At 40.0% G+C, this 14,222-nt stretch overlaps 1 protein-coding gene across 2 annotated transcripts; it reads right to left on the reverse strand.

Moving 5' to 3' along the window:
• Positions 1–1,175: 1,175 nt before the first annotated feature.
• Positions 1,176–9,334, reverse strand: SRI (sorcin). 2 transcript variants are annotated; one of them, XM_035319533.1, is made up of 8 exons: positions 9,182–9,334; positions 8,221–8,304; positions 5,010–5,079; positions 4,288–4,331; positions 3,136–3,283; positions 2,870–2,983; positions 2,163–2,221; positions 1,176–1,528 (listed from the first exon to the last, which is right to left on the reverse strand). In XM_035319533.1, the coding sequence occupies exons 1-8, from the start codon at positions 9,230–9,232 to the stop codon at positions 1,502–1,504; spliced, it is 597 nt and encodes a 198-aa protein (XP_035175424.1). In that variant the 5' UTR covers positions 9,233–9,334; the 3' UTR covers positions 1,176–1,501. The 2 variants fall into 2 exon arrangements, with proteins under 2 accessions (XP_035175424.1, XP_035175425.1); XM_035319534.1 differs by lacking the exon at positions 9,182–9,334 and adding an exon at positions 8,691–8,744.
• Positions 9,335–14,222: the final 4,888 nt, after the last annotated feature.

Raw genomic sequence — 14,222 nt, forward strand, 5'->3', positions numbered from 1 at the left:
CTTTTATGTGTAGGTGCATTTTAATCCCACATATTATTTCATCATTCATTCTCATTTTTTATGGCATAACTTCATACCTATAATAAATTTTCTGGGGGTCTCAGACAAATAATAAATAACATTTATCTACAAGAAAAGTGTTATATTCATTATTGGCTGTTTTCTTTCATGAGTAGTTTCTGGCCTGTGGTAGGGTGACCCCAACCAGCAGTGAAGCACGTGCCGGTTTCTAGCTCACTGCCTGCTCAGCCCCAGCAGAATGGGGGAGAGAATTGTAAAATGAAAAACAATAAATCCTTGCAGGTCAGTTTAATAAATGAAAGGGAAAAAAAGGAGGGCACAGTCACTCACCAATTCACCAATTCCCTCCAGCAGACCAAGACCCAGCCACTCTCCAAGGAACAGCTACTTATCACAGTTTATTGCCAAAGATGATGTTACATGGCATGGAATATCCCACGGGTCAGTCTGGGGCAGCGTTCCTGGCTGTGCCTCTTCCCAACCTTTTGCCTACTTACTGGGGTTACAGAGTGAGAAAGAGAAGGGCCTGAAGCTGTTCAACAGCTGAAACCAGTGGTGTGCTATCAAGATTGTTTTAGTCCCAAATCTAAAACATGTCACCCCGTGGGCTGTTACAAGGAAAAACTCCATCACAGGCAGGTGGGAAGGGTTTTGACCCTTGTACATTAGTTGGCATATAAAGGCAGGAAGGGTAGATGCTAGGGTTTAAAGAGGAGATAAACATTAACTGACGTCACTCAAGTCTGATAGCTTGAAGTTTAAAGGGCAGTTAATGTATAAACTGATACAGCACAGTTCTTATATGTTTAAAAAATGTATATAGAGACATAAAAAGAGCAAGAACTTACTGGAACAAAAGCCCACAATATAAGAACACAATGCTGAAAGAGTTATCTGATATGTTTTATCTCATCCCTGCTTATAGGAAGTCCTAACAGGCAGTCATACACTCAATGCGTGTTGTCACAGACTTCATCTTGAAAATACCTAGCTGTCAAAACAAGCAACTTAAATTTTACTGATTTTTAACAGACAAGAGTAAAACAATCACTCCAAAAGCTACCGCTTGTACATCTGTCCTACACTGCCAAAGATGAATGTGTCTTAACTTCTGCCATCTGCATGGTATCGTTAAGACAAAAAATGGTAGGTTGCATTCCAGGAACTTTTTTTATTGAATTATAGGAAAGAAGTAAACACATTACAGAAAAACTTAGTATCTCCATAATCATAGTTATTATAAATTGTGACTTACAGTTTTATGAAAATAAAAAAAATCTTTAATAATTACAGGGTGAAAGTTAAAGATGACAGTACATGATTACTTGATATTCAATATCAAAACTAAAAAAGTGCGTAAAGCAATACCTTCATAAAATATTCAATTTCCAATATTGAGATACATAATCATGGGAACGTTTGGCAAAGCAAAACACAAACTGGAATGATAATTGTGATAATCCACAACTTCCTTTTTGATTTAGATGCTCATAACACACTGTATGAACTGAAAAAAAAGAATAACCATTTATTAGAAGTACAGTGGAGCACAATTTTTCTTTTTTCTCCTACTTTTTTCTGTAAACAAATTCAGTCCGTGACCAACAAAGCTTTGAAATAACTACGTGCTAGTTTATACACATAAATTAAAACAAAAAAATCCTTAACAAGACCAGCACAGGACTACTTGAATTTACTGTTCTCATGTTGAATAGATACAGTCAGGAAGGCAAGACCCACAAGCCTGAGTGTGATTTCTGTGTCCATTCCACCACCCTCCCTAAATATCTACCAAACCTTAAAACAAAACAAAAAGTCAAAGGAAGTGACATTAGCAAGTGACATAGACTCTTAGGTCAGCTTGAACCATACTAGTAAGGAATCCACATGAAATGTGTAATGAAATTGTAGAAATCTGCACAAATGAGTACAAATTTGGTCACTGAATACCTAATTCCAACCCTTTTACCTAGCTGAACTCCAGAAGAACTGAATAAAACAACCCCCCCAGACCTTTGCAGTCTCTTCCTATTAATGTAGGGAAGACAGGCACAAACTGAAATTATTGCTGTTCATCTTCAGTTTTAAATTTTTCCTTAGTTTTACCCCGTAAGTTAACTGATTCATTGAAGTTCACTTACATCATCATACTGGAAATTCACAAAACCCTGCTGAGACACATCCCTTCTTCTAAAACATTCTGGAAAAAAAATAATTAAAGAGACAAAAACAAAAATGAAGTAAGAAATAGTTATTATCTTTCTTTAAATGCATTCTACTTAGATTTTATTTGGCCAAATGCCTAATTGCAAATGCTTGTTTGTAACAACAGAAGGCTAGCCCATAGCTTATACTACTCCTCATATTACAACCAACCGTTTTAGGTAAATTTCTCACCTTCCTGAACTTTATTCTAAAGCAAAACACAAGGTTCCAAGATGAAACAAACTGGAAAATGACATCAGAGCAAAACAAAGGCAAGGAAAAAAATAAAAATCCCCAAGCTGCATAAATGAGAACTCACAAAGAACACAGGAATTCATTCCAAGACTTAATTGATCTTCATATTTACCATATACAAGGCTTTCCGTTCCACTATTAAATACAGTTTCCCAATTTTGATAACACCATTTTCCTGATCTCTGGAATAAAGCTTATACTAGTCAATTTTTCAATGGGGATTGAAATAATCAACTTATAATTGTTATACTTCTGCCTGTAAATTTCACTGAAAGAAACCTATTTTGCGTTACATATGAAGTTGAACTTGAGATACCCGAGTAATCAGATTTTACAAAATAAAAACATATTACAGAGATGAAAGTAACAAGGCTGTAATCCAACATACCGGTAAGAGCTCTGAGCTTCACACAGCAGGCAATGTAATCGTCAAATGTAATCTTTCCACGAGTGCTGTATCGCCTTGTGATTGCAGTCACTGCCTGCGGGCTCAATCTAAATCCTATTTGAAAATAGAAAGACTGTATTGAAGACAGGTAGGCTAACACAATCCAACTTTTTCATTGGAAATACCATGTGTCAGTTATTACAGGATAAATGGTACTGGGGAATATTGGCACTCAGCATCTGATGCAAGGATATTTCACAACATACCCATATTTGTCAAAGCTTTCTCCAGTTCTTCACGATCCACTGTGCCACTTCTATCGCTGTCAAAACTTACGAAGTGTTGCTTCCAGCCATTGACTACAGCCCACAGTTCTTTAAACTCATTAAATCCTAGTGTGCCAGACAAATCCCTCTGATTCCAAAGCTAAGAAAAAGTTTCCTTAACTTCCAAAATTAAAAAAAGTCCTCTGATAAATGGAAATTGGTATTTTTATCATCTGTAGTTAAAAACTCTTTGACAGTCAATATAAACAGTATTTTGACTACTCCTGACAGCAAACTAACTAGAGCATCCCACAGCACTGACAGAGTCATACCACTGACCAAAATCAAATATCAGCAAACTTGCCATCCACACTTCTTAGTGAAGCCTGATAAAACTATTTGCTCTTTGTGAATGCAACTAAATTAGCAAATTCCTCTTTTATCTGCTGCAGTGCAACTGTTACTGATAAAATACATATCTGAAATAAAATTAGATGCCAAATAAAAAAGTTAGAATAATATCAGATCTCTGGTATCCACAGCAGTTTGTTCCAGGTGACTTATCAGTCCTTCCAGTTTAATTTCTGCTTTTATTCTTTTTAAACAGCAAAACATTTGAACATGAGAGTCTAACTTTTAACTATTAAACTCCAAAGATTCCATCCATCCGTACACAGTGTACCTACATTTTCCACAGGTTGTATAGCTGAATGTCATTAGATACTTGAATTTGATTAATTCAAGGAACAGGATTTAGGGGGTCTTCAAATACATTTAGGCTGTGTAGTACAGATCTTAATTCATTAGGACATCTATGATGCTGTCTCATTTCAAAAGCACAACGAGCTATTTGCACAAACCTCCGTTCTGGACTGTCAGATCTGACCATACATGCAGTGGGGAAACAGTCCCCTGCACTTAGAGACACTGCTTGTAATAAAAAGACCAGTTACTGACAGACAGATTTGTTAGAATTGTTTCATCTTCTAAAATGAATAAGAATGTGTTTTTTTTTTGTCCCCAGTCACAATGATCATAAAATGTATCAAGTGCAGGCTGGAGGGAACTTACAAAGCACTTCCCAAATTTTGGTCACCCTTTTATCTTTGCTTACATAATGCAAAAATGTTTATATTTCATAATAAAGGATACATCCAGCATTGAGATCATGAGCCTGCAAGTCTCTAAGTTGAAAGCTGTTTAAATTAGAAAAATGAAAATAAGTTATATTACAAGAGATATTTTCAGTTTTGTTCATCTAAATGTAACATTTTCAATTGCTTATTTTAATATACAATGTCTAAAATATTATGATTTCTTCCATTGTACACAGCCATGTTGTGTTTTGATCCAAGCAAGAGCTTTTAATCATTACTTGTAAGAAACACTGACCGCAGACAATGTGGAGACACTTCAAATTCTATATAAAATTAATTTGCTCTTATCTCAATCCATAAAGGTTTTGGGTTTCAATCAAAGTGGTCATTTATATTTTACCATAGAAACCACTTTAGCAAAGTACTTTGCTCAACTTTATGAATCAAACACTATGCACCCTGACAGAGGTGTTCTGCCACAGAATGTTTTAGTCGATATCCAAGTTCACCTTCAAAACCAAACACCTTTTAGGAATTGTCTTTCCATCACAAAACAACAGTTCTTCAACTCCCAGCCCAGTGGCAGGAACGAAGGCACTTGAGAAGGGAAACCCTATCCACACAGAAATACAGAGAATTTACATTTCAAAGTAGTCAGTATGGAAAGAAAACAATGCAAATAAAAGAAACTGCAGAAAGCACAACTACAAGCATTTTCTAGTAGATGGCATAAGAATTAGTGCACTCAAGCGCTTTTTGTTCAAATTGTTAACTTACGTTTATATGCTCCTGCAATCCCTGACTGGGTGAGACATCTCTGTAGCTCATCAGCATCTATTTGTCCATCCTTTCGATAACAGAAGATGTATCAGCTATTGTTTTCATTGCCTCTCCCAGTTTAGTTTCTCCCAGTACCCGCTCCCTTTTCAGTGGCATTAATTTACCCTTTCAAGAAACAACTGCTTACCCCTCTCTTTCTGCTATACGACAAACTATCTTTGATAACCCGTATCTCTAATGATGTTTCTTTAGTTGATATTTTTGCAACACACACTAGCATTCACATCAGGAGATCTCAAAAAATGAACAGGATCGGCAGGTTTCCTCTAAAATTAATGGGTACTTCTTTAAATTAGAGATTTATTATGATCTCATGGCTACATAGGAAACCTGGAATCCAGCTCACACATACCCTCTTCTCAAGACAGCCTTAAGACTTACAAACCTTTAAAGAAAAAGTTTGCTTGGTAATAATAACCAAAACAAACAAAAGTGAAAAGCAAAGGATTTTGAAAGAAAAAGACATCAAAAAGATACCTATCTGTCCAATCTGAAAAGTGACTCCCTTCCCAAGCATCCTTCTCAAGCCAAATAAAACAACAGCTAAGTCACAGAAAGCAATGAGCTGTCCTAAGTGGAAGTCCAACACTAGGCCACATTCCTCACACACCCAACATAAAGTTTTGCTCACAGAGATTTTTGAGTATAATTTAATCTTACTCAAGGATGAAATATTACATCTGCAGATACCAAAACCAATGCAACTTTAGTGTAAGGCATTAAAGTGGGGAATAACGAGTTGCTTTGTATTTAGAACAGATTTATTTGTCTCAGTATTTTCCTAAGATTTTTAAAACCACTGCACACTTTTTTTTCTTAAAGCACAGAGGTATGCTACTAAATGGCCGGGTTAAAATGGTATGGGCAGCTAACTTTCAGAAATTAAGTACCATTTATAGGAAAAAGTAGTAGTTAATAGACTAAGTGATTTTTACAAGGTCTGGAAAAAGAGCACCAACATTTTGACTCTATATAACATTAATAAAACAAATTATGTGGAAAAACGGAATTGCTTCTGATTTACTCCATAACTCTAACCACACAGATATAATATAAATATTATACTCAAGAGAAAATTAAAAAAAAAATCAATTAGCCGTGCATTTTAAGAAACAAAGATTTTCAAAGGCCTTGTGTATTCTGAAAGGAAGGCTGTATAACTTTGTAACAGAAACTAAGACAGAAAAGCATGATTTTTATCATTATTGACATTACTGTAAAGGTACTTGGCCTTCTATTTATTTTTCTCAGGTAGAACTTCAGGAAACTATAAAAGGCAAGGAGGCTTTGCAAACAGATTAAAAAGACAGATTATTAGTTCCTACAAAGATAGAGTTAATTCATTTAATAAATATCTGACTTTTTCAATAAACAAAGGGAATTAATTCCTCAATTTTAAGACAGGATTTCTGTTGTAAACTACTTCAAAGAAAGCTCAGAGATAACATTATGTATTATTTAGGCCTAAAACAGCACAGCAGCAAACCACGATGAAAAACTTGACTAATTCTGTAGTAAGTTCTTACAGAAAACAGTGAGATGTGGCTTTTTGCAGACTTGCATGGATGCCTATAGAAACAACTGCTAAGTCACCTGTTTGATTTCACTGTCTCCTTGCAGGATTTTTACCAGACAACCACTGGTTCCTGAAACAGACTCTGCTCATTCCAAGGATAACATTTCAAAAGCTGCCCTGTTCACTCAAATAGGGACTGACTCTGATATATAAAAGGTATTTAGAGTACTAACTTAAATACTTTAAGTACTAACTTGATCACACCCATTAACTCACTGGGTCACCACCTTTTGGTCACCATGCTGCACTTGAGTAGTCTGGCAGCAGTCTGTGCTTTGCTGAGGTCCAGCTCTTGTCACCTGCTCTCCACAGCACTGCATCCTGTTTGCTGTTATCACCCTTTTTCTCTGTACAATAGGAGCGTACTCATTTTTCCAGCACCAGTTACAGGCTCTACCTAGCACATTATCTGGTGGCACCGGATGCAGAAGCATCTGAGCCGGCAGGAAATTGTAAGCACACATTCAGCAGGATTTAGATTGGGCTACGCCTTACTGGACAGGCACTCACCTTTATTACAAAAACATGCAGTTTATGTATGCATAAGCAATGTTTAGAAGTAACGCACAGACTGTAAGATGCGTTATTAATTCAAATGAGTAACAAAGAACAAAAAGCAGTAAGCCAAATTACAGTCTTAACCTGGGAATTTAAACATCAACTAGACTGCTGGATTTAAACTTCCAAGTTGTGGTTATGTGCACCTGTGGATATCAGATCCAGGAGCAGAGTGTCAGATTTCCACACACCCTATGTGTACAATAAATAGCTTTGTTATTTGTATTGTCAACAAAGACAGAACTTCTAGCTCAATAAATCTAACTCACTTGCTCCCAAGCTTTGCAACTCATTTCTGGAATTATGTATTTCTAGTAACATCTGTAATTACATAGAAATAATGTATGCCATGAAATTACCAAAAAAAAAGGAAATAAAAAAACGTAGTGCAGAATGACAAAGGAAAAAAAAAAAAGAGGCCTAAAGTAAAAGTTGTGAATGCCTTTTCCTCTTAAAGAGTAATCATTCTATCCTATGAGCAAACCCTGATATGGGCACAGATAAAGACTGCTATTCAATTTGTGAATCCATTAAGCCACTTTATCACATAGTATCTTTCTTGTTAGCATTTCCTGCTCTTAATACAAACATCTCCACAGCTAATGTTCCCCATCATTTCTGGCTTCCTTCTCCAGAAACAGCGTTTCCCAACCAACGCCTAAACCACAATTCAGTTCCAATGTTTCCTGTAGTATAGTCGCTGGATAGACTTATACGGGAACTATAGGCTGTACATGCATGCAGCTATACTGTACACAACACAGCTATACAGTACATACTATAGCTGTATATAGCTATACAGTCACTATACAGTTTGAGTAATGCTAACTAGCTCTTCAACTGTGCTGATGCATTCTAGCAGACATGTAAGACCAATCAGCTGTTTTTTTCCAAAAGCTTGAAACCACAGAGCTATCCCTACCACAAACATTAGGCATTCCTCTTTCTAAAACCTCATGTAGAAATTACTCTCTAGAAAAGCATTTCCAACAAATGATTAACATCTAAGCTTACCTGCCCTGCTACTGCAGCAAAATAGCCATACAAAGGATCCTGAGCTTGTCCAGGGAATGCCGGTCCTCCTGGGGCTCCGCCATACTTTAGTAGAAATCAAGAAGAAAAATCAATAGTTTTAAATTAATGCTTCATTGTAAGAAATTGTGCTGTCTGAACTTAAGAATCAATGTGTTTTTATATACATATCATGTTAAAAAGTCTGAATAAGGAAAAAAAAACAAGAAACAATTCCTTTAGAAAAGAAAGCACATGATTTTGGGACTGGTACACTCATTTTGTACAATTTAAGCACATCAGGGTAAAACCTTGCACAGGGCCAATCATCTGGATGCATTACCACATATCCCATCAAGCTTAAATTTTAAAGTCTAATACTAGTAAAAACGCGATCCTGAAGATTAAGACTAGCAGTGCACCTCTGACTTTTCTTTCCGCTTCAAAAAAAAAAAAAGTTGTGCAAGACAGACCTCGAGGGAAAACACTGGGAAGAAAACATGCATTAACATTCAGCTTGGAGACTGGTCTTTAACATAACTGATTCTTAACTGAAACACCGTGAGGTGACTTGATTTTGTTCGCGTTGAAGGGCTGGTAACCACAACCGAGCCTGTAAGCCCCTCGCCCGCGGGCCGCTCCCCGCAGCAGCAGCAGCCTGTCTGTCAGCCGCTGCGCTGACAGGAAAGAGCCACCGGAGCCTCCCCAGAGGCGGCCGAGAGCCCCCAGAGGCGGCCCGAGAGCCCCCAGAGGCGGCCCGAGAGCCCCTAAAAGGCGGCCCGAGAGCTCCTAAAAGGCGGCCCCGGGAACCCCGGTGGGGAGGCAGGAAAGGGACGGGACGGGACCGTCCCGCCTGCAGCCCAGTCTCCCCGCCGCAGCCAGGCGGCCCCGCAGGCAGCCCCCAGCCCGGTCCCGATCCCGCAGGCGGCCCCCGGCCCAACCACCCGTCCCCAGCCCCGCTCACCCCGCCCTGGTAGAAGCCGCCGCCGGGCGCCGGCTGCCCGGGATACGCCATCTTCTGCTCGCCCTTGCCCCACCCGGCCCGGCCGCGCCCCGCAGCAACCACAGGGCCGCCCCGGGGGAGGGGGGGTGGAAGGAAACCACGTAAAGCCGCGGGCTCCGGGAAGAGCCGCCTACAGGCGGCTCGAAGCTCTGCCAGCCGTGCGAGGCAGCCGGTTGCCTGCTGTCAGCGGGACAGCCGGGCAGCGCAAGGGGGTGCTGTTGGGTGCTGAGGGACACCCCCAAAACGCCCCTCCGTTCCGGGTGGTACAGGCCGCCGGCCCGCACCAGGCTTTTCCGCCCGACAGCCGGGGGGACGGGCATGGCGCTGCCTCGGGGCGGCCCGCGGCCGGGCTGGCAGCGGCCCCTTCCGTTCCCTGCCCTCAGCCCCTTTCCTCGGCTTAGTGCCGCTCGTTTCGTTTCGGGCGAAAGTAGTCGTCCCTGTCGTGCCGTTACATGCAAAGTCATTCGGAGAGCACTGGAAGTGTTCACCAGAGAATCACCTGTGCCGACGGCAGGTTGTTTTTAAGTCACTTTGTGATTTTTGAAATGGCCATAAAGGCCGTAAGCTTCATGATTTTTATCTTTTGTGCATATACATCATGCATGTCACAGAATGCATTGTTATGTCAAACACGTTCTTCTCTTTTATGATGCTGTAGCTTTCTCTTCCAAGTCAACACCTAACCCTGGTCCCAAATAACAGAATCACAGAATCACCTAGGTTGGAAGAGCCCTCCAAGATCACCAAGTCCAACCTCTGACCTAACACAAGTCCTCCACTAAACTGTATCACTATGCTCTCCATCTAAATGTCTTTTAAAGACCTTCAGGGATGGTGATTTAACCATTTCCCTGGGCAGCCTATTCCAGTGACTAACAACCCTTTCAGCAAAGAAGTTCTTCCTCATTTCCAACCTAAACCTCCCCTGGCGCAACTTTATCCCATTCCCCCTTGTCCTGTCACCAGGCACGTGGGAGAATAGACCAACCCCCACATCGCTACAGCCTCCTTTCAGGTACCTGTAGAGTGTGATAAGGTTGCCCCTGAGCCTCCTCTCTTCCAGACTGAACAATCCCAGCTCCCTCAGCCCCTCCTCGTAAGACTTGTTCTCCAGACCCCTCACCGTCTTCGTTGCCCTTCTCTGGACTTGCTTGAGCACCTCAATATCCTTCTTGTAGTGAGGCACCCAAAACTGAACAAGGACATACAACTGCACAACTTTTCCTTGGCCCAGTAGATCTAAATCCTTTTGGAGCAGAGCATAGGGAAGAACTTCCTTGTTGCAGGATTTACAAAGGGCTGGGTCCCACTAGTAGCCTGTGGCCTGCATCTGCTCAGGTTTTGACGATCAGCTAGGGGAGATTTGGCCAACACCAAGCAAAGCTTTGATGCAGCAGTCTCCAGCTGCCTGGAGGAACCCCCTGCTGCCGCCTCTGTCGTTATCCCCGCTGCCCCCTTTTCGCTGCTGCAGCCCAGGCAGTGACACCTGAACTGACCACGGCTTGGTCTGAGCTGGGGTGTTTGTTTCCAGAGTATTAGAACATCCTCATATTGTGTGGTATTTAATTAAGATGAGAAGCTATTTTGCTAGAGTCTGTATGACTGAAACAAATCTACTCATTAAGGCTTTGCAGGGTAAATGATTTACTGTCAGAAATCTAAAAGCATAGCATTTTATTTTCTGTTAGCATAATTTCTGAAGAACTTGATTCAATTTGAGTAGTACCTTATTAATTTAATCCCTTGAAGTTATAGTAAACTTTTCATTAAAAGTTGTGATAAATGATTGAGTCTCAAATAGGATTCCAATTAAAGTTAGCAATTTATTTAGAGGAATAAAGGCAAGCAAACAGGGCTGGGTACACCAGCAGTCTCCACTCCACCAAGACGCACACCCCACTGTTCCCATTCCGGGCTTATATCTCCTCTACTAATGCATATTCATTAGTGGGCATGTCCTCCTTTGAGCATGCCTTCTTCATCTTCTGGAATCTTCTCGAATCTTCTCGACCCCAGACCCCATGCATGCTCACCCCCCAATGTCTTCCGCCTAGCAACAGCACTGCTCCAGGCTGTTCCTGTCAGGTGACCAGTGCAGAACACCAGAACTATATACAGACATTAACCACTGAATATAAGAACCATATACATAGATTGATCACCAAACACAGTAACTATATACATACACTAACCATCTCCATTTCCCCAGTCTTGTGGTTATACAAGGATGTATAAGACAGTCACATGTTATCATGTGGCCCTAGCATTGCTCTACATTGACACGAGGCAGATGAACATATCTCACAAGAGTCAATCACCCTTCTCAGTGTCCAAGTCATCCAGTAAACATGTCCTTCAGACAATATCTATATAGCATATTTTTTGTTATTTCAGCACCAGTTACACTTGATACTGTTAACAGATGCCACTATCATGAAACCAAGTGCTGGGGTGTTCTGTGAAATTCAGCATTCAATAGAGTTGCCATCCGAAAGAGGGAAATCATTGTTGAATACCTTCATCACACAGGGTAGCATATATGAAGTACACCTTTCCAGGGCAGCTGAGAAGAAATGTAGTGAATCTGGCTAGCTTTTTGGCTTAAGAAATACCTGTCCCGCAAGAGTATTTGTGAACACATCTGTTGATATTAAACTGTGCAGCAGTCAGTTTTATTTACCAGAATTAATTTATGTGTGGTGTAGGTTATGAGAGACACCGTGCTGAACCTTGTTAAAGTATATATATTAATATTTGGACGAGAGGCCTTCCTAAATTAAAATAAGATAGAGTTACAGTGATAAGAAAATTAAAGTTTGAAAGATTGAAAATAAGTGGCAAATAATATAAGTGACAAGATTTGAAGAGGTATACACTGATAAGCAAAATGTCAAATTATTTGTGTGTGGCCAATAGATTAAAGATAATAGGAAGGATTTTTTAACCGCATTAGTGAGAAAAAACAGATAAGATGCAGGCCTGGTAGTAGGTGAAGGTGCTAAAACTGCAATAGCTGTATAGGTAAACCTGTTTCATAAGTTTTGTTTGTTTGTTTGTTTATTTTTTTATTCAGCATGAGTATTTAGACATTCTCCATTTGCGGTGCTTCTTCTGAGACTATTGGCAATGAGCACTGCACTCTCTGATTAATAATTGTGTGATTGTCTAAATTCAGCCACACCTAATCAAAAGAGCTGGGAGAGAGCTAGAACAAAGCAGTGTATTCTGTGTGGCTTGTTGGGTAGGTGTTTTGTTTGCACTGGTGCATTTAGCTTTTATTTAGTTTTAATCAAGGCAAAAGGAAGGCAGTGCAAGGAGATTAACCAGTACATATCTGACTTCTGCAGGGCCCCTGACCTGTGGTAGCTGTTTAAGTTACAAGAAATTAGAAATTAGAGCATTAGAGAATAAGCCCTCTAGTGGGAATACCGAAGACAAGAAACACAGAATGCTAGTACTGTTGCCGTTCTGAGACAACTAATTATATTTCTCTAGAAAAAGCCTATGTGAAATATTTTTGTCTAGAAAATTAAAACTTGGTGTACAGCTTCCATTCCATAGCTTTTTCTGGATTCTTCATGATGAGATTTTAAGAAGTGGTTCAAAACTGAGCTACAGTAATAGCGTTAGTACCTTGAAACCTGATTACTGTATTTACTATGCTTTCTCACAGGGCATGAAAGGCAAGCATAAATCCACCACTGGTCAAATACCTGCTCGCCTGTCTTCCTTCCTGCTGCCCCACCAGAGAACTAAGATTGTGTGTGCTCAAATCTGACGTAATGTGGGAATTCAGCCACCCTGAATTGGAAGCCTTAAGCTCCTCAGTATTGCAACTGTCCTTGCCATCTGGTCCAGTGGCTGTAAACTCAGGTGCTGTGTGCTGAGGCTTCAGGCTTTTCTGGCAAACCAGGTATGGAATTTGTCCTTTCCAGAACTGCAATAAAAGAAGCTATGGAGGAGAAAGGGAATTAAAGGGTAAAGTTCAAATTTCCTGAAATGTTTGCGTAGCACATCAGAAGCATTAGAAACTTGAGAATAAGTTTATATTACTTAAGGAGGGACAAAAAAATACCCAATTACCTTTTTGATTGCCATAAATTGACAAGAAGCATAAATTCAGACAGTGGAAAGGTAAATATAGGACAGACCAGAGGCTTTAAGATAATGCCTTGCTCAGTGCCTGCAATGAATAGTGCTCCATTGTTTGTCTGTTTTGTCTTTTTTGACACCAGCTTTTTTTTTTTTCCTGTTTACTGTACAGTATTTATACTCAGTTCTGCAGCTAGTTATTTTGTACAAGGATTTTCTGTTGCACTCATCACTATGATAGCCAAGTATTATGCTGGTATCATTGAATAATGTGTTTGCAAGGGTGGGAGTGGGGAAGGTAGTTTAGAAGTAAAGAGAGTTACAGGGATGAAAAGTTTCTATAAATGTTGATTGTCCATTTTCAGCTACTTCAATTTTCTCCAAGCTCATATGACCTCAAGCCTTAGTTTTCCCTCACAGCTCCAACCCCTTTAACAGATGGCTCAGTGGTGAGCTTCCTTACTCCCTACTCCTTCCCTTCTTTGGTTCCTCTGCATTCAGCCTGGAGGGTCTTTTTCATCACTCACTGGGCATCAGCAAGTGTATCACTGAAGGCCTAAAGCAAGGTAATCTTAATTGTGGATGGTGCAGTACAATAACACAACCTAGCACATTGATTTCATTATAAATACTGCAGTTTGTGCATTCCCAAGGCAGGAGATCTTTACTGAATTATAGTTAAAATGTAGTTTTGCAGTAGCAACATTATTTCTATTTTACAGCTTGCAGTTGAATGATTCCCAAGATGGTCTTTAGCTAAAGTTGTAATTAAGGTGTTAAGATATCTGAGATTAGCAGTGATACATGCCCCTGACTTGGAAAAGACATTTAAAGTTCTGCTTTCTTTGCTTATCACTTAACAACTGAACTGTGTATAAAGGATTGCAGCACAGCAAAGTTCATCAGTAAG

The sequence above is a fragment of the Oxyura jamaicensis genome, chromosome 2 (genome assembly GCF_011077185.1).
Source record: "Oxyura jamaicensis isolate SHBP4307 breed ruddy duck chromosome 2, BPBGC_Ojam_1.0, whole genome shotgun sequence".
Lineage (NCBI taxonomy): Eukaryota > Metazoa > Chordata > Aves > Anseriformes > Anatidae > Oxyura > Oxyura jamaicensis.